Genomic DNA, 18,917 nt, shown 5'->3' on the forward strand with positions numbered 1-18,917 from the left:
GAGGAGGGCTGTTGCCGTGTATGGCAGGGCGGGAGGGGGTAAGGCCACTGTTCCAAGCTCAGGCAGAGACGGGACCACCTAACGTCTGCCAAGGGCCAGTGTTGCCCCCTCAGTCTGCAGTGCTGCTTCTTCTCTGTTGACACTTCCCACATGCTTCAACCTCCGCCAGCCCATTTTCCTCATGCTATCTATGTGCTTGGAGATGTTAGAGCTAATTCCCAATAAACAAACGAAAATAAAGACTGCATTATTCCTTTTATTTTGCTGCTTTCGGATTTTGTTAGGAAAAGACACTGTCAAAAAGTATTTGGTAGTGAATGTTCCAAACTCTCAGGCTTGTGATAACAATTCTTCTGGAAAAAAGACTATATTAAAGATTCAAAACAGGGATTTATGCAGAGGCTTCTTAAGGAATACACAAACATCTCTCATAGCAGCATTTGTGAATTTTGCTTTAATAAAAACAACTGTCCAAGGCTCCCAGACCAATGCTCTCTGAAGCAGATGAAATAGTAACAAAAGCCTCAGCCAGAAAAGGTTTGCTTTGCTATGCCAGTTAGAGCAGCACCATATAGTCACAGGAATGGTGGCAGTGCACATAAACACATCTGTTCTCGGCTCTGTGGGTTCAGGTGCAGGGGGACCCCAAAAACACCCCAACAACTGATCGGGGACATACTTGCTGTGAGACCTTGGGCAAATTACTTAACTTCTCTGAACCTCAGACTCTTCCCTGGTAAAACAGGGATAAATCATGTAAGCCCTCCAGTGCCACTGTGAAAGTTCACGATCATTATGAAAGGTATGGAAAGGAGAGTACAGCTCCTGGAACGTGATAAGCACTGTTGCTGTCACAGTAAACTCTGATATGGCACTGTTCTGAGCACAGGACACATATTAACCTCATCTAACCTGCATGCCAACTCCACAGCTAGTGCTCTTTTCCCTACTTTACAACTGAGGGAACAGAGGCAAGAGAGAGCGGGTCACATGCCTAAGGCCACACAGAGAGCAGGTGGCGGGCCCAGTGTCCAGTCCCAGAATCACCACTCCACCCTACCAAGTGAGGGCCACTGTGGTCTCCATTGTCACTGCCACCCTCACAGCAGCATCACCACCACCGCACCACCCCCACCCTGCCCTCTGGCTGCCCTGGGCACCCTGTGGTGGTTGGGCTGCCTCCCTCCATCTACTACCACTGAGCATGGAGGAAGAGCCCGTGCCTCAGAAGCGCTATTATTTAGTGGAGACCACAAGGCCCTGAGCTGCACTACCCTGCTACTGGGCCCATCTCCATCAGCCAGTGGGACACACTGGGGGACTGGCACAGTCTGAAGGCCTGGAATGGAAGACATGGCCCAGAGCCCCAGGATGCAGAGGCTGCTCTGTCTGAGTAGGGGTGTTCGACAAGAGAAAGGAAAAAGAATGACTTATAGGGTGTGGACAGCTCGGCAGGACCTTGGGCTAGATGGTGAGGCCTCTGCTTCTGTTTTGGTTTAACTCTTGGAGGAACACTAAGGTATGTATGTGCCTGGGGGAGGGGGTGGTAGTAGTTAAAGGAACAGCTCAGAGTCTTCTTGCTGGGGTGCCTCCCCCTTCTCTCCCTCTCAGACTGAGCAGGATACAAGGGGCCTGAGTGGGGCTGGGGCCAGAGGCCAGCCTGGATTTAAGCTGACAGTACCTCAATGAGCTCTGAGATGCCCTGTGGAGCTTCTGTTTCAGGGGCGTCTGGCCCCCCAGGCTTGGCTGCCACGGGTATAATCGGTGCACCTCGGAACCTGAAATGGAAAAACAAGCCCCGCCAAGTTACAGAGATCATCAGCATGGATGAGCAGAAGAGGAACGGAGGCCCCACAGGGAAACCCTTAGGTTGCTCCTAGGTTTTAACCTCCACTCTCACAATCAACTCTGAGGAGGCAGCGGTGAACCCTAGCCTCCAGGACTCTGAATAAAGACCCCCTTGAAGAAATACGTCCCAGCCTCCTGCAGAGACTCAGGAAATACTGATTTATCAAAAAGTCCCTGAAGGGGTACCTAGGTGGCTCAGTTGTTAAACGTCTGCCTTCAGCTCAGGTCATGATCCCAGGGTCCTGGGATCAGACTCCCTGCTCAGTGGGGAGGCTGCTTCTCCATCTCCCTCTGTCTGCTGCTCCCCCTGCTTGTGCTCTCTTTCTCTCTCTGTGTGTCAAATAAATAAATAAAATCTTAAAAAAAAAAAAGTCCCTGAAGAGGCACCTGGAAACATACTTCCACCATCCCAGTGTCTAACAGAGGGTATTCCTGTCTGGACCCTCCTGAAGAGCTCCTTCTTCTTTAAGAAGAGATTCTTCTTCCTCTTCTTCTTCAAGATTGACTTATTTTTAGAGAGAGCACAAGCAGGGGGAGGGACAGAGGGAGAGAAAATCCTCAAGTAGACTCCCCACTGATCACGGAGCCAGATGCAGGGCTTGATCCCAGGACCCTGAGAGCATGACCTGAGCTGAAATCAAGAGTCAGTCGCTTAGCCGACTGAGCCACCCAAGAGCTCCAAGAAGAAATTTTACTATGAGTATACATTTATCTTTTCCAATGATAAAAAAAAAAAAAAATGGAAAAGAGGGGCGCCTGGGTGGCACAGCGGTTAAGTGTCTGCCTTCAGCTCAGGGCGTGATCCCAGTGTTGTGGGATCGAGCCCCATACCAGGCTCCTCCGCTATGAGCCTGCTTCTTCCTCTCCCACTCCCCCTGCTTGTGTTCCCTCTCTCGCTGGCTGTCTCTATCTCTGTCAAATAAATAAATAAAATCTTTAAAAAAAAAATGGAAAAGAAAAAAGATACAACCCATAATCTTATAATATATCACAAAGAATTTTCTGGTGAATGATAGCAACAACAGTAATATAATGCAAATAAACTACAAGGATGTGAAATTTTATGTATGTTATAACCAAAATAAAAAAAGATCTCTTGGCAATGCATGGAAAAACCAAGGTTAGAAGAAAGGGCACTACAATAGTAGGACTATGGGTTCTATATTAATCCTCTAGGTGCCAGCAATGGCTGAGCCAAGCATATCACCTGGACACCTTCTGTGAAAGCCCTCAGCACCACTATGGAACTATCACCATTTTAAAGATGAGAAATTGAGGCTTAGAGAGGCGAATTAATTTGCTACAAGTCATTTACTATAAATCTCAGAGCCAAACTCTAACCTAGCCCATTTGACTCTAGAACCAAGGGTCACAGCTTCCATGTTATAATCCTACTGCCCAGGCCACCTCTTTCATTTATACAGCTGCATAATAGTGTGACCCAGAATTTACATGCTTTCCCCCACTAATGTTACTCATTTAGAACATTCTGAATTTTTCACTATTATAAATAACACTGGTAAACATGTTGGTGGACAAGACTGGCTTTTTTCCCCCTTGCTTTGGGATTAATTCATGGGGTATAAGTCTAAGACTCAGCATACATTGAAAAATCAGCAAAATGGTGGAATAAGGATAATCAGAAAGCCTTTCCTCCGTAAAACCAATAAGAACACTTCAAAAGATCATCAGAAGCAACTTTTTCAGAACTCTAGAAATTAACCAAAGGTTTGCAGCAATCTGTGGAATATTTATTCAAGAAAAAAATGGTTGAATCTTGGTAAGAATAAAAGAGCTTTGTGGCATTTTAACTGCCTTATTCCCATCTACTCCTCCCCAACTCCGCAGTAGCCCTAATAACCAGCATCTGCAATCAGAATGGAAGCCAGCAGCCTGACAGCCACTGAGGGGGCAGAATGGGTCTGGGTTCCATCAAAGCTCCTTTCCTAGAGAACTGTCATTATTTTTCCTTTCCTTCCTCACTGGAAGATTCCGCAAAGCTATCTTTATTTTTCCTCAAGGGCATTTGTTGAAAACAATCAGAGGCAATTGTTTAATATCACAGCTGCCTAAGGGAGGATAATAGTTTGGGTAAACTGGCTGACCAAACAACTTAGAAGGAAGAGCTGGGAGCTTCTGTGGGAGCTTTGGAAACCTTCCATGGGAGGTTTGGAGATTTCCTGGGAATCTAGAAGGCTATTTGCAGGCAAAAGCACTGGGCATGGTCAGGAAAGACAGGAGAAGGCCCTAAGTTCTTACCTCTGGCTGACCTTGAGATTCTATGCAAACAGGAAGTGACGGCCAAGGCTGAGTTGTCAATTGCCTGCCTGAGCACTGAAAGCATGCCCCAACATGCACATAAAGATCCTCAGCAAAGATTGGAAGACGTACTGATTCTAGGCGTTTAAGGAGAGCTCTAATCATCAGCTGGCCACTAAGCTAACTGAGCAGAGGCTTCAGTGATCACACATGACTTTCAGAATTACTTCACAAAAGTCACTAACCAAATTAACAACAAACTATGAAAGTGTGGGTGAAGAAGAGAATCTGATGTCCAGAACTGCCACATTATATTATTCTGTACGTGCATTTTTCTTTTCTTTTCTTTTTTTTTTTTTAAAGATTTTATTTATTTATTTGACAGAGATAGAGACAGCCAGCGAGAGAGGGAACACAAGCAGGGGGAGTGGGAGAGGAAGAAGCAGGCTCATAGCAGAGGAGCCTGATGTGGGGCTCGATCCCGTAACGCCGGGATCACGCCCTGAGCTGAAGGCAGGCGCTTAACCGCTGTGCCACCCAGGCGCCCCCTGTACGTGCATTTTTCAACAAAGAATCACAATACAACAAAGAAACAAAAGTACGGTCCATCCACAAGAAAAAAAGGAGTTAATAATAATTGTTCCTGAGAAATCCCTACTAGACAAAATTCTTAAATCAGCTATTTTAAATTTGTTCAAGAAATAAACCATGTCTAAAGAGCTAAAGGAAAGAATGAAGATAATGTGTCACCAAATAGGAAATATCAAAAAAGAGTTAGAAATTATATATATATAAAAAAACAAAACAGAAATTTGGGAGTTGAAAAATACAATAACTAAAATGAAAAATTTGCTAGAGGAGCTTAACAGCAGATTTGAGCAGGCAGAAGAATCAACAAACTTGAAAATAGATCAATCGGGATTATGCAACCTGAGGAAAACAAAGAAAAAAGAGAGAAGAGAAATGAACACAGCCTCAAAGATATGTGAGACATCATCAAGTATATCAACAGGTGCATACTGAGAAGTCCAGAAACAAAGGCGATATGGGGCAGCAAAATCTGAAGTTTTTGAAGGACATTTAAAAAGCTTAGCAAATTCCAAGTAGGCAAAACTCAGAGATGTGACCTACACACATCATAATCAAACTGTCAGTGGCCAAAGACAAGGAGAAAGCAGCAAGAGCGAAGTGGCTCATTCAGCACAAGGCATCTTCAATAAGAGTAACAGCTGATCTCTTCAGAAACCATGGCAGCCAATCCCAAATTCGTGAAAAAAAAAAAGGCAAAAAAAACCCTATTGTATAGCAGACACTTGATAAATATTTATTAAATAAATGAATAACTGAACAAGTAAAAAAAAAGTCAAAAAAAAAAAAAAAAAGGAAGAAACCATGGCAGCTAGAAGGTAATGGGATGACATATTCGAAGTGCTGAAAGTTAAAAAAAAAAAAAAAAAAAAAAAAAGTCAACCAAGACTTCTGTTTCCAGCAAAAAAAAATGCTTCAAAAATGAAGGAGAACCACAGAATTAACATATGGCCCAGGAATTTCCTAAGTATAAACCCAAAAGAGTGGAAAATAGTTACTCAAACAAATACATGTACATGTATGTTCATAACAGCACTATTCACAAAAACCGAAAGGTGGAAACAGCTCAAATGTCCATCAATGGTAAGTGAAAAAAGCCAGATGCAAGAGATCACATATTCTGTGATTTATATGAAATATCCAGGATAGGCAAATCCACAAAGATAGAAAACAGACTGGTGGTTCCCAGGGCTGAGAGAATAGGAAACAGCTGCTAAATGGGTACAGGGTTTTTGAAATCAGATAGTGGTGATGTTTGCATACTTCCGTACACATTAAAAGGGTGAATTTTATGGTATGTGAATTATATCTCAATCAAAAAGAAAAAACATATATTGAAAGGTTTGCTACCTTTTTCACTACCACAATGATTATCTGTGATGTCTAGTTCACTAAACATACATCAAAAGCTCCTTATTTTTTATACATACCTCATTTTAATTTGTATTTCCTTAATAAGCCATACAATGTCGAACATCTTCCATCTATTTATTTACTGAGTATACTTTCAGGGAACATTTCTACACCACTTCCAGTTCTGGTCTTTGCTTCCTCCAGCAGGTGCACCCTTACCTTCCTAAGACTCGAAAAATTGCTCCAAAGTGCCTCTCTGTATGCAGTCCAACGTCCAACACAGTGGGAGTGAGGGAAAGGGACGGGGTCAAGTACCAGTGGTACCAGCACCTGTGCTTCAGGTTTTGCACTCTTCATCTCACCAAACCCATGAGGTGGCTGTTATTACTGTCATTTGCTACAGGTCACACAGCCAATGAGTGGTGGGGCTGTGATTAAAAGCCAACTCTGGGTTTACCATCCACCTGAGAATATCAAGAGAGTTAGAGGCAGGATTGTGTGCCTCTTCTCAAATCCATGAGAATTTGGAAAGTGGCTGATCTTCAAAGATCAGGCAACATAACATGTAAGTCCTATAAACAGATTAACAAAACTCTTGCCTTTTAGTAATTTTAGTTCTCAAACCAACAAAAGAAAGATGATGATAGCTATAATGACATTACTCAATATTCTCATAGTTTGCTCTCACTTTCAAATAAAGACATAAACTTATTGGATCCTTAAAACAACCCTTGGAGGTAGGAAGAACAATTGTTAACATTCCCATAACATTAGTTCAGCACTATGCGAATGGCACTTGGCTGAATGCTCCCATCACCCCATTTAATTCTCATGGTAATGATGTGAGGGATAAACCTGGCATTTTAGAGATGGGGAAACTGAGGCACAGAGAGGTTAAATGGCTGCTAAAGGGTCACAAGTGAAGTAAATGGCAGAATCAGGTAGCTCAGAGCTCCATCCTTCCCACTATGCTGGACATCCCGAGGATGACCTCCACAAAAGCCAAAAGGCTCCCTCCCCTGGTAATGACTACTGTGTCAGATGTCACCACTGCTCCTTTGAAACGTAAGAACAGAAGATGGAGCCCAGTGCCCCCACCCACAGGGACAGGAATGGGTTGCTTCTGCTCCATCCCTTCCTGCCTCTATTTCAGTGTTACCTTCACACAGGTCACTGGTCCCATACCCTCTTCACAAGGTTTGTCAAATCAGCGTACCACCTAAGTAAGCTATTATTTCTCAAGGTTTTTCCTTTAAAACAACTTATGTTCTTACTTATAACCACTTATTGAAAAACGTAATTCTATATTATTATCTAAATGGAAGACGAGTATCATTCGCCACAAAAAGGCATAGGAGAGGCCCTCCCACCACCAGCCACTACAAGGACAGCCACTGGCCGATGGTCTCTACTCCCTTTGCTCCGTAAAACCTGTGCCTAAAAGCCTGGTGTAGCTAAATGCCCATGCCCAGGAGATGCCTTGAGGCTCACAACCACGCTTGAGAGTCCGGTACACCCCACACGTTTACCTTTACCAATTGACTTTCTTTTTTTTTTTTTTTAAAGATTTTATTTATTTACTCGACAGAGATAGAGACAGCCAGCGAGAGAGGGAACACAAGCAGGGGGAGTGGGAGAGGAAGAAGCAGGCTCATAGCGGAAGAGCCTGACGCAGGGCTCAATCCTATAACACCGGGATCACGCCCTGAGCCGAAGGCAGATGCTCAACTGCTGTGCCACCCAGGCGCCCCACATATTGACTTTCTTAAGCTGAACAGGAGGCACAATCATTACAGCATGAACTTGGTAATGCCAGTTGTGTTACTTTAATTCAATTTAGTATCATACAAGAGTGTGATAATAGCTATTTCTATGAAAACTAAGTTAAATTATCTAGAAAGATTCAATACAGATAAATCTCTTTAAAATCTGGTGATAAATTAGGTGTAATAAGAAAATCATAAGACTTCGGGGGTGGGGCACCTGGGTGGCTCAGCTGGTTAAGCCTCCAACTTTTGGTTCCTGCTCAGGTCATGATCTCAGGGTCGTGAGAAGGAAGCCCTGTGTCGGGCTCCATGCTCAGCAGGAAGTCTGTTTGAGATTCTCTCCCTCTCCCCCTCTCCCTGCTCTTTCTCTCTCTCCAAATAAATAAATAAACCTTAAAAAAATAAAGACTTCAGGAGAGGTTTATCAAACACAGAAAAGTTCTCCACTCACATTGCTGAGTAAATCGTGATTCCTATTAAGGAGACCAAAATTGTAGACAGTGCATTTGGGTATGGTTTATACGTAAAAGAACTCAGAGCACCAGTCAGTGGGCTCACGGCAGAACATTTCCCAGCAAGTGACAGATGTAATAAGGTCTTGAGCTCCCGCGGCAAGTACCTTGGCTAAGGGAAGCCGTCTGACGCTCAGACACAACAGCAGCAAAGCCATTTGCTGAGGCTTCTCCAGGAAACTTCACTGGAGGACACCTCTAACACACTGGTGGAACTATTCTAACTTGTAAGACGCTATCAAGAGAGGCAATCACACACACACAGACACACGCACACACGCAGCCGTGCACGCACACACACAAGCACGCTGCACCTGGAGAGAAAAAAAGCCAAAATGACAAATGCAGCTGCCTAAGGTCCTGCAGCTGGGACCCGCAAATTACAACTTTTTAATACCGGCAAAGCAACAAACCCCAGAGCTTTTAAAAACATAAATTCTGACCAAGAACATCCAGAATAGATCTTGCTTTACTGAATTCAGACCAAAACAACTAATGATTACATACGAATCAGGAGTGCTAATTTGTGTAAAATTGAAATTACAGGTGATGCAGAAATCACACATGCCCAAACAAAACAGCAAGAAGAAGAGGAGATAAGTCTGAATTCAGAATGCAAAACTGCTCACATAGCCAAGATGCCCCAGATGAGCCTAGATCAACTGCTAACAGTGTAGTGCTAATGAGGAAGGGGAGGCACGATGCTGAGAACCTTGTAATGTTCCCCCGGAGCAACTTACATTATTGATATTATTAACTAAGAATGCACGTATGTGTTGTAAGTTAAAATATTATGTAAGGTTTGAATGCCATTTTTTATAATTCTCTGCTTTAAGCAACTTTTGATTAATCAACCATAGTTCCCTTCAGAGGACAAGAAATCTCCTACTGTAGCTACAAAAATAAACACAAAGAAAGCAAAAATCCTAGCTACGTACTATTCCCTGCTGAAGGTTCTGAGCCTGGTAAAAAGTTACAGCAATGCTGAAGACATGGTAGGACCAGGCTGAGACATTTTCCTGAACTTAACAGAAGAGATTTAAAGATAACTGAAAAAGAATAAACTTTCTCAAATAACTCCATGCATTTTTCCCCATTTTTTGTAGTGGTAAGATAAACATAACAAAAAAATTACCATCTTAACCATACGTAAGTGTACAGTTCAGTGTTATAAAACACATTCATAACGTTGTGCAACCATCACCACCATCCAACTCCAGAGCTTTTTTTTTTTTTTTTTTTTAGGATTTATTTATTAGAAAGAGAGAGTGCAGCAGGGGGCAGAGGGAGAGAGAGAATCTCAAGCAGGCTCCCCACTGAGTGCTGAGCCTGATGCGGGGCTCGATCTCATGACCCTGAGATCACAACCTGAGCTGAAATCAAGAGTGGGATGCTTAACCAACTAGCCACCCAACTGCCCCCCAGAGTTCCTTTTTCTTATAAAAACTCTATACCCATTAAACAGCAACTCCCCATTCCCTCACCCCTCAGCTCCTGGCAACACTACTCTGGCTCTATGATTCTGACTACTCTAAATATCGCAAATAAACGGAATCATACAGTATTTGCTTTCTTGTAACTGCCTTACTTCAAATAGCAAAATCTCGAGGTTCACCTATGTTGCAGCACGTATCAAAATTTCCTTCATTTTTAAGGTTAAATAATATTCCATGGGGAATATATGTATGTATGTACCACACTTTGCTTATTCATTCATTCCTCAATGGACACCTGGATTGCTTACACCTTTTGGCTATCATGAACAATATTATTATGAACGTGGGCATACAAATATCTCTTGGGGACTCTGCTTTCAATTCTTTTGGATATATACCCAGAAGTAGAATAGCTGAATGGTAATTCTATTTTTAAATTTTATAAGTTTTTATTTAAATTCTACTTAGTTGGGGCACCTGGGTGGCTCAGTCGTTAAGCGTCTGCCTTTGGCTCAGGCGTGATCCCGGGGTTCTGGGATCAAGCCCCACATCAGGCTCCCTGCTCTGCTGGGAGCCTGCTTCTTCCTCTCCCACTCCCCCTGCTTGTGTTCCCTCTCTCGCTGGTTGTCTCTCTCTGTCAAATAAATAAATAAAATCTTAAAAAAATAATAAATTCTATTTAGTTAACGTAACTTTTCTTAATTTTTTGAGGAACCCCCATTACCATTATCCATGTCAGCTGTACCATTTTACATTCCCACTAACACTGCATAAAAGCTCCAATTATCCACATTTCACCAACACTTATTTTCTTGTTTTTTGACAATAGCCATCCAAATGGATATGAGGTGGGGTATCTCATTGCAGTTTTTGTTTGCATTTCCCTAATGACTGGTCATGCTGGCGTTTTTTCATGTACTTGTTGGCTATTCACATATCTTCTTTGGAAAAATGTCTATTCAAATCTTTCCCATTTTTGAATCAGGTCATTTGTTTTTTGTTCTTCAGTTTTAGGAGTTGCCCATATATTCTTATTATCAGATATACAGATTTACAAATATTTTCTCCCATTCCATAGGTTGCCTTTTTACTCTGTTGATACTCTTTTGATGCACAAATTTTAAAAATTTTCTTCTGAGAGTTTTAGGTCTGATATTTAATTCTTTGATCCCCTTTGAGCTAATGTTTGTATCCGATGTTAGATAAGGGTCCACCCTCATTATTTTGCATATGGATAGCCATCCAGTTTTCCCAGCAGCATTTGTTGAAAGACTGTCCTTCCCCCATTGAATGGTCTTTGCCCCCCCCCCCATCAAAACTCATCTGACTATATATACAAGGGTTTATTTCTGGGCTCTCTATTCTGTTCCATTGGTGTATACGTCCGTCTCTTTGCTAGTACCCATCCTGCTTTGATTATTGTAGCTCTGTAGTAAGATCTGAAATCATGAAGTCTGAACTCAGTTTTGTTCATCTTTTTCAAGAGTGTTTTGGCTATCTGGGGAACTTTCAGATTCCATATGAATTTCAGTATGGGTTTTTCTATTTTTGCAAAAAAAAAAAAGTAACTGGGATTTTGACAGGGATTATGCTGAATCTATAAATTGCTTGGGGTAGTACAGACATGTTAACAGTACTAAGTCTTCTAATCCATGAAGAGGAGATGCATTTCTATTTATTTATGACTTCTTAAATTTCTTTCAGCAATGTTTTATAGCCTTCATTATGCAAACTTTTTACCTCCTTGGTTAAGTTAATTCCTAAGTATTTTACTCTTTTTGATGCTACTACAAATCGAATTCTTTTCATAATTTACTTTTCAGACTATTCATTGTTAAAGTATAAAAATGCAACTGATTTTTGCATGTTGGCCTTGTATCCCGCTACTTTGCTGAATTCATTCATAAGCTCTAATAGGTTTTTGTGGAATATACGTGGTTTTCTACATACAAGATCCTATCATCTGTGAAGAGATCATTTTACTTCTTCCTTTCCAATTAGATGCTTTTACTTCCTTTTCTTGCCTAATTACTCTGACTAGAACTTCCAGTATTATCTTGAATAGAAGTGGCAAAAAGTGGTAATGCTTGTATTGTTCCTGATCTTAAAGGAAAAACCTTACTCTTTCACCACTGCATATGATGTTTTTATGAGTTTTTCACAGATAGCTTTTATTACTTTAATGTGAACCTTCCTATTCCGTTGAGTGTTACCATCATGAAAAGATGTTGAATTTTATAAAATGCATTTTCTGCATCAATTGAAATAAATGATCATGTGGTGTTTTACATTAAATGATTTTTGTATGTTGAACCATCCTTGCATTCCAGGAATAAATCCCACTTAGTTGTGGTCTATAATTGTTTTAGTATGCTGCTAAATTCAGTCTGCTAACATTCTACTGAAGATTTTTACGTCAATGTTCATAAGGGATTTGGGTCTTCAGTTTTCTTGTAGTATCTTTGTCTGGCTTTGGTATCAAGGTAATGCTGGCCTCACAGAATGAGTCAGAAAGTGTTCTCTTCTTCAATTTGTCTGGAAAATTTTAGGAAGAATTGGTTAATTCGTTGTTTTTTTTTTTTTTAAAGATTTTATTTATTTGACAGAGATAGAGACAGCCAGCAAGAGAGGGAACACAAGCAGGGGGAGTGGGAGAGGAAGAAGCAGGCTCATAGCAGAGGAGCCTGATGTGGGGCTCGATCCCATAACGCCGGGATCACGCCCTGAGCCGAAGGCAGACGCTTAACCGCTGTGCCACCCAGGCGCCCCGAATTGGTTAATTCGTAATCAATCAGGTCCAGAGCTTTTCTTTGTTAGGAGATTTTTGAGTACTGATTTAATCTCCTTAATAGTTACAGGTGTATTCAGATTGTTGATATAGTTATGATTTATAGGTTTTGTTTTTCTACAATGTTGTCCATTTCATCTAGGTTACCCAATTTGTATAGCTGTTCATAGTACTCTCTCATAATCCTTTTAATTTCTATAGAATTAGTAGTAATGTCCCCATCTTCATTTCTAATTTTAATAATTTGAGTCTTCTCTCTTTTCTTCTTAGTCCATCTAGCAAATATTTTGTCTATTTTGTTGATCTTTTCAAAACCAACTTCTGGTTTCCCTGATTCTATTGTTTTTCTTTCTATGTTTTATTTTTCTCTTTTCTAATCTTTATTAATAATTTCCTTGTGCTATATTTAAGTTTAGTTTGTTCTTCTTTTTCTAGTTCCTTAAGTTGTAAAGTTAGGTTGTTGATTTCAAATCATTACTTTTAAATGTAAGAATTTATAACTATAAAATTTCCCCTTAACACTGCTTTCACTGCATACCACAAATTTGGTATACTATGTTTTGGTTATTGTTCATCTCTAAGTCTTTCTAATTTCCCTTATTATTTCTTCCTTGATCCACTGGTTGTTTAAGTGTGTTAATTTCCATGAATCTGTGAATTTTCCTATCTTAATTCTGTTATTGATTTTTAACTTCATCCTATTGTGGTCAAAAAAGGTGTTTTGTAGGATATCTACCTTTTTAAATCTGTTGAGAGTTAATTTGTGGCTTAACACATGGCCTATCCTGGAAAATGTCCCATGTGCATGTGGGAAGAACAGTACACTATAGTTGTTGGATCAAGTGTTCTGTATATGCCTGTTTGGCTAGTTGGTTTATTGTGTTAAGTCCTCTATTTCCTTATCTTCTGTCTGGCTAATTTGTGATACTGAAATCTCTAACTACTGCTCTGGAACTATTTCTACCTTCAATTCTGTCAGTTTTTGCTTTATATATTTTGATGGTCTGTCATTAGGCATGTAAATGTTTATAATTGCTACATCTTCTTGCTGTATTGGACCTTTTATTAATATATAATGTCCTTCTTTGTCTCTTGTAATCTTTTTTGACTTAAAGTCTATTTTGCCTAATATTAGTCTCCCCTGTTCTCTTCTGATTATTATTTGCATGGAATACCTTTTTCCATCCTTTCACTTTCAATCTATTTGTGTCTTTGGATCTAAAGTGAGCCTCTGGTAGAGCACATATAGTTGGACCATGTTTTTTGTCTATTCTGCTAATCTCTGTCCTTTAATTGGTAAGCTTAAGCCACTTACATTTAAAGAAATTACTATTAAGGAGGGACTTCCGTCATTATGCTATTTGTTTTCTATATGCCTTGTAGCTTTTTTTTTTATCTCTTATCTCTTGCATTATTGTCTTTGTTGGTGTTTAGTTGATTTTTTTAATGTAGTGAAAGTTAACTTTCTCTCTCTCTCTCTCTTTTTTTTTTTTTTTTTTTGATGTATATTCTATTGCTATTTTCCTTGTGGCTAACATGGAGATTACATTTAGCATCCTAAAGTTATAATATTCTAATGTGAATTTATACCAGCTTAACTTCAGTAACATACAAAAACTCTTTCTATATAGCTCTGACCGCATCCTTTTCTGTTTTCATGCCAAAAAATTACATCTTTTTGTACTGTGTGCCCAAAACCATAAACTAATTATTCTTTTAAATACATTAATCTCTTAAATCACATAGAAAACAAAATGTAGAGTTACAGACCAAAGTTACAATACTACTAGCTTTCAGACAAATCACTGCTTTGTTCTTTTATATGTATTAGTCTCTTAAATCACATAGAAAAAACACATAGAATCACAAAACATCACCATAGTGACAGCTTTTATAATTGCCCATGTGAAGTCATTATTTCATCACAGAGCTTCAAGTTACTATCTAGTTTCTTTTCATTTCACTGTGCAGGACTCTTCAGCATTTCTGCATGGCAGGTCTAGTGGTAATAAACTCCCTAAGCTTTTGTTTATCTAGGAATGTCTTCATTTCTCCCCCACTTTTTAAGGACAGTTTTGATAGATATAGGTTTCTTGGTTGCCAGTTTTTTTTTTTTTTTTTCTTTTAGGACTTTGACTATATGGGCCTACTACCTTCTGGCCTCCATAGTTTCTGATGAAATCTGCTGATTATCTTATTGAGGGTCACTTGTGTGTGACAAGTCACTGTTGCCTTCAAGATTTTTCTCTTTTTTTGGCTTTTGAAAGTTTCATAAAAATATGTCTCAGTGTGCGTCTCTTTCAGTTCATTTTACTTGGAGTTCATTGAGCTCCCTCGATGTCTGTATTAATGTCTTTCATAAAGTTTAGGAAGTTTTCAGCCATCATTTCTTCAAATATTCTCTCTGCCCCTTTCTTTCTCTCTTCCTAGGACTCCCACAATGTATATGGTGGTCCACTTGATGGTGTTCCACAGGTCCCTGAGGCTCTGTTTACTTTTCTTCGATTTTTTTTTTCTGTTCCTCAGACCTGATAATTTCCATTGTACTATCTTCAAGTTTGTCAATTCTTTCTTCTGCCTGCTCAAATCTGTTTTTAAATCTCTCTAGTGATTTTTTTTATGGTTATTATATTTTTCAGCTCCAGAATTTCTTCAGTTTCTTTTTAGTTTATCTCTTTATTGATATTTCCATTTTGTTTATACATTGCTTTCTTGATTTCCTCCATATTTGCCTTTAGTTGAGTGTTTTTAAGATAGTTAAAGTCTTTGTCTAGTATATCTACCATGAGGTCTTTTTCAAGTACACTTTCTATTGATTCTTTTTCCTTTGACTGGGCCATACTTTCCTGCTTCTTTATATGCCTTGTGATTTTTTGTTGGCAACTGGGCATTTGAGTCAAATAATATGGTAACTGTGGAAATCAGATTCTTCCTGTTTTTTGTCGTTGCTCTTGGGGTTTTGTTTTGTTTTCTCTTTTTATTATTGCAGGGTATCTCTATGCTGTCTCAGCCTGGAGTATAAAGTCTTCTCAAGTCTTATCTGAACCTTTCTCTGGGCATGCATGGGCACTTTGTAATTTCCCCCCATATGCTTGCAGTTGTTTCTGAATGTCTTGGTCTTTAATGTCTGACTTCTGAAAGGGGAAAAAGAGAAAAATGAAGGGGGAACCAAAAAAAAAAAAAAAAAAAAAGGGCACTGGACCTTCAAATCCTTCAGAAATCACTTCAGCTGGGGGGGGGGGGTTGTAATAATGGAGGGATGTATAAGAATAATGGCTGCCTGTCTGTTTGTCTGCACCTCTGTGATTAGAAGCAGCAATCTGATCAGAGCACAGATCTCTGATATTTGGAGAACAGGGTCATTTTTGCCCACTCTGGTTCCTGCAAGCTGTGTACAAGCCGCTCTAGGAAGACCTGCACAGGCGCCTGTCATGAGACTAAGGGATGGGGAATGGATAACTGCTGTTGTGCCAAGAGCTAATACTGACTGAAATAACCACAATTTACTGTCTAAGCCTTCCCCTTGAAAGCCTTCAATAGACTCCAGTGTTCCAAAATTATTATATCAGACATATTCTGCCACTGTAATTGTTATGCAGATAGGGAAACAGATTCCTAGTGCTTCTAATTTCTGCCATCTTCCCCAAATCCTCCCCATGAATTTTGGCGACATCCAAGTACAACCCCAGACTTCTTTTGTCTGACATACAGAGTAAGTTTCTCATTGTGAATAATATCGCTTTCTTCATCCTCCTCAAGACCCTTGGCCATTCCTTTACGTTTCCCCACTCTGACACTCAATAGGTGGACAAAGGACCCAGTCTAAGAAGAGGCAAGAGAACGCAAGAGTCCAAGAAAAAAATCTACTGCCACTATTTCCCTGGTCTCCCTGCCATGTCTAAAGGAACCCCTGTCTGACCCCTATCCCCTAGCCTCCCTTCACCAACTCCTCCAGTGCTGCCCACGGACGCATGCCTGCTGCCTTTCTACATTACCATACTTCTCTTCTCTTGGGGTGGGGGGAAACCCTTCTGCTTGACACCACCCATCCCCAGTCACTTTCAATCAATACCCAATTTCAATCAATACCTAATACCTAGTACTCTCCCCACTCGCATTTCAAAATCAATACCACTTCTGTTTACTCACCAGGAGCTTATGCTTGATTCCCTCACAATATCACTTCTGTCTCCCCTTTCAAGCCAAGGGATATTTACTAAGTCATCTCCTCTGTACTGGCCTCCATGAAGGTTGCCCAACAAATAAAAGGCTCCCAAAGCAATGGGGAAAGAGGGTCTGGGGCACTAACTGAGAGTACTAACTCTAACTGTAAAAGGAATGGGGGAAGGGTCACAGAAGAGAACTAAGTTCCTAAAGGTCAATAGCAATGCTCCAGTGGTCAAGTCAATGTTCTTCCCTCGGACTCTCTCCCCATCTGTGACCATCAGTCAGCTGGCTCCCCACCCTCTTCACCCCCAAGCCTTTATTCCCATGGCCCTCTATCAAGGGCCTCTGCCTCCTTGAGAGCCCCTTCTTCCTTCCCTATCCACTACAAGTCTCTCTCAAGAGCACCCTGAGAATCCAGCTCTTTTACCCCTGGACTGCTGTCCAGGAGCTCCCCACACTCTGATAACCTGTGCCAAGGCTCCTCTGTGGATGGTTCCCATATCTGTGTCTTCAGGCAAGGACCCTTTCCAGCACTGTAGTCATGTCCCATTCTCTGCCAGCAAGCACTTTCCCAACCCTACCTCCTTGGTTTCTGATCATGGAACAACATTTCCCTGGTCTCTGTAGCCATCACCAGCTACATGGTCACCACTGTCTTCCTCAGTCACTGCATTTGATCAGTTCTTCTCTTGACATCTAGCTTAATTCATCCCCTGATTTTCATTCTCAACAAGTTCCACCCTGGGTCAGGCCCTTACCATCCCAGGCCAACTACTCTCCAAAGTCTGTGCATGGCCCTATACCAGGAGCTGACCATGGCTGTGATGACCTTCCAACAACACCACTTTTCCTCTACATACTTTCAGGGACTCCATGACTATCCCAGGATGAAGTCCAGCAACTAGGCTGGTCCACAAAGCCCTCTACGGTCTGCCCCAGCCTCCTCACACTGACTCAACTCACCAAACCCCCTGGAAATACAGGTAAAAAGTCAGGCCCTTGTCTAGTGCCAAACTCTATTCTATTGCTGCCCCCACTCCCCTCCCTTCCTCTTCCTATCCAAACCTAACCCTGGTGACAAGCAATGTGAGGCAAGGCAGAAAGAATGGGATTTTAAGCAAGAAGCCTAGGACCCTAGAACTAACTTTCAATCCACAGCTGAGCTGTCATTCCACCTCACTCAGCCTCCATGTCCCTGTCCTACAGAAAACAGCATGACCTACACTGCAGGGTTGTCTCCCACACTAATAAGTTAATGTGTGGAAAGCACGGTGGGGAGTCTGGTAACAGTCCTTAGAATCAGGGCAGCCACTAGTCTCCTGCATCCCTTCTGATGGGTCAGTGCCCTGACCTGCATCACATATTTTGAACTCGCCCCTGCTTGGTTATCACTTGCCCTTCTAAAACCAACTCGCCTGGATGGCTCAGCCGGTTAAGCGTCCATCTTGATTTCAGCTCAGGTCATGCTCTCAGGGTCGTGGGATCGAGCCCTGCATTAGGCTCCACACTGGGTGTGAAGCCTGCTTAAGATTCTCTCTCTTCCTCTCCCTTAGTACCACCCCCCACTCGTGCATGCACACGCTTTCTCCTCTCTAAAAAATAAAATAAAATACAAGCAATTTGAATACTAGACTCCCAGACCAGAAGCCAATTCGCTTTCTCAGAAGCCCGCATGCTACTCAGAGGAAGCGAATTCAGCTCTCCTCTTGAACTGCTGGGCAAATCTCCCGCTGTTACTTCCTCTACCAGTTGGTCTTTCCTGCCCAAGTGTATGGGAGCTACACTCTTGAGAACATCGGGGGCCTGGTTCAGTTGGTCTTTGACTCCATGCCCTTTAAAAAAAATCAGGCTTTTTTTTAAAAGAAGAAAGGAAGTAACTCTGACAAGCTGGAGTTCCCTAAAGAGCGAGTCAAAGGTAAAGTAAAGGCTGTCCAAAGGTCAGGGTGACGAAATGATGCAAGTTCACAGGAGAGATTCCCAACAGGGCCTGTAACCCACTCACCAACCAGCTCCAGAGCAGCTCAGACAGACCATGTGCACCCACAGAAGTGGCAGGACTGAGATCTTTGCCTTGGGAAGGCCAACACTGGAGAGAAAGGAGAGACTTTGGGGAGAGGGAAGGAAGGAGGAAAAAGAAAGGAATAGTGAGGGAAGAAATAAAAACACTGAGGAAGAGAGACAAAGAAGGCAAGAAACCTAA

General features: G+C 41.4%; 1 protein-coding gene across 4 annotated transcripts in view; it reads right to left on the reverse strand.

Moving 5' to 3' along the window:
- EEFSEC (eukaryotic elongation factor, selenocysteine-tRNA specific) overlaps positions 1-18,917 on the reverse strand; it is a 250,880-nt gene that overhangs the window by 136,032 nt on the left and 95,931 nt on the right. For all 4 annotated transcript variants that reach the window (XM_026501487.4, XM_057311977.1, XM_048226556.2 and 1 more), the window contains exon 3: positions 1,682-1,778. In XM_026501487.4, coding sequence (XP_026357272.2) covers positions 1,682-1,778 — 97 coding nt within the window. The remainder of the gene's footprint in view (positions 1-1,681; positions 1,779-18,917) is intronic.

The sequence above is a fragment of the Ursus arctos genome, unplaced genomic scaffold (genome assembly GCF_023065955.2).
Source record: "Ursus arctos isolate Adak ecotype North America unplaced genomic scaffold, UrsArc2.0 scaffold_14, whole genome shotgun sequence".
Taxonomy (NCBI): Eukaryota; Metazoa; Chordata; class Mammalia; order Carnivora; family Ursidae; genus Ursus; species Ursus arctos.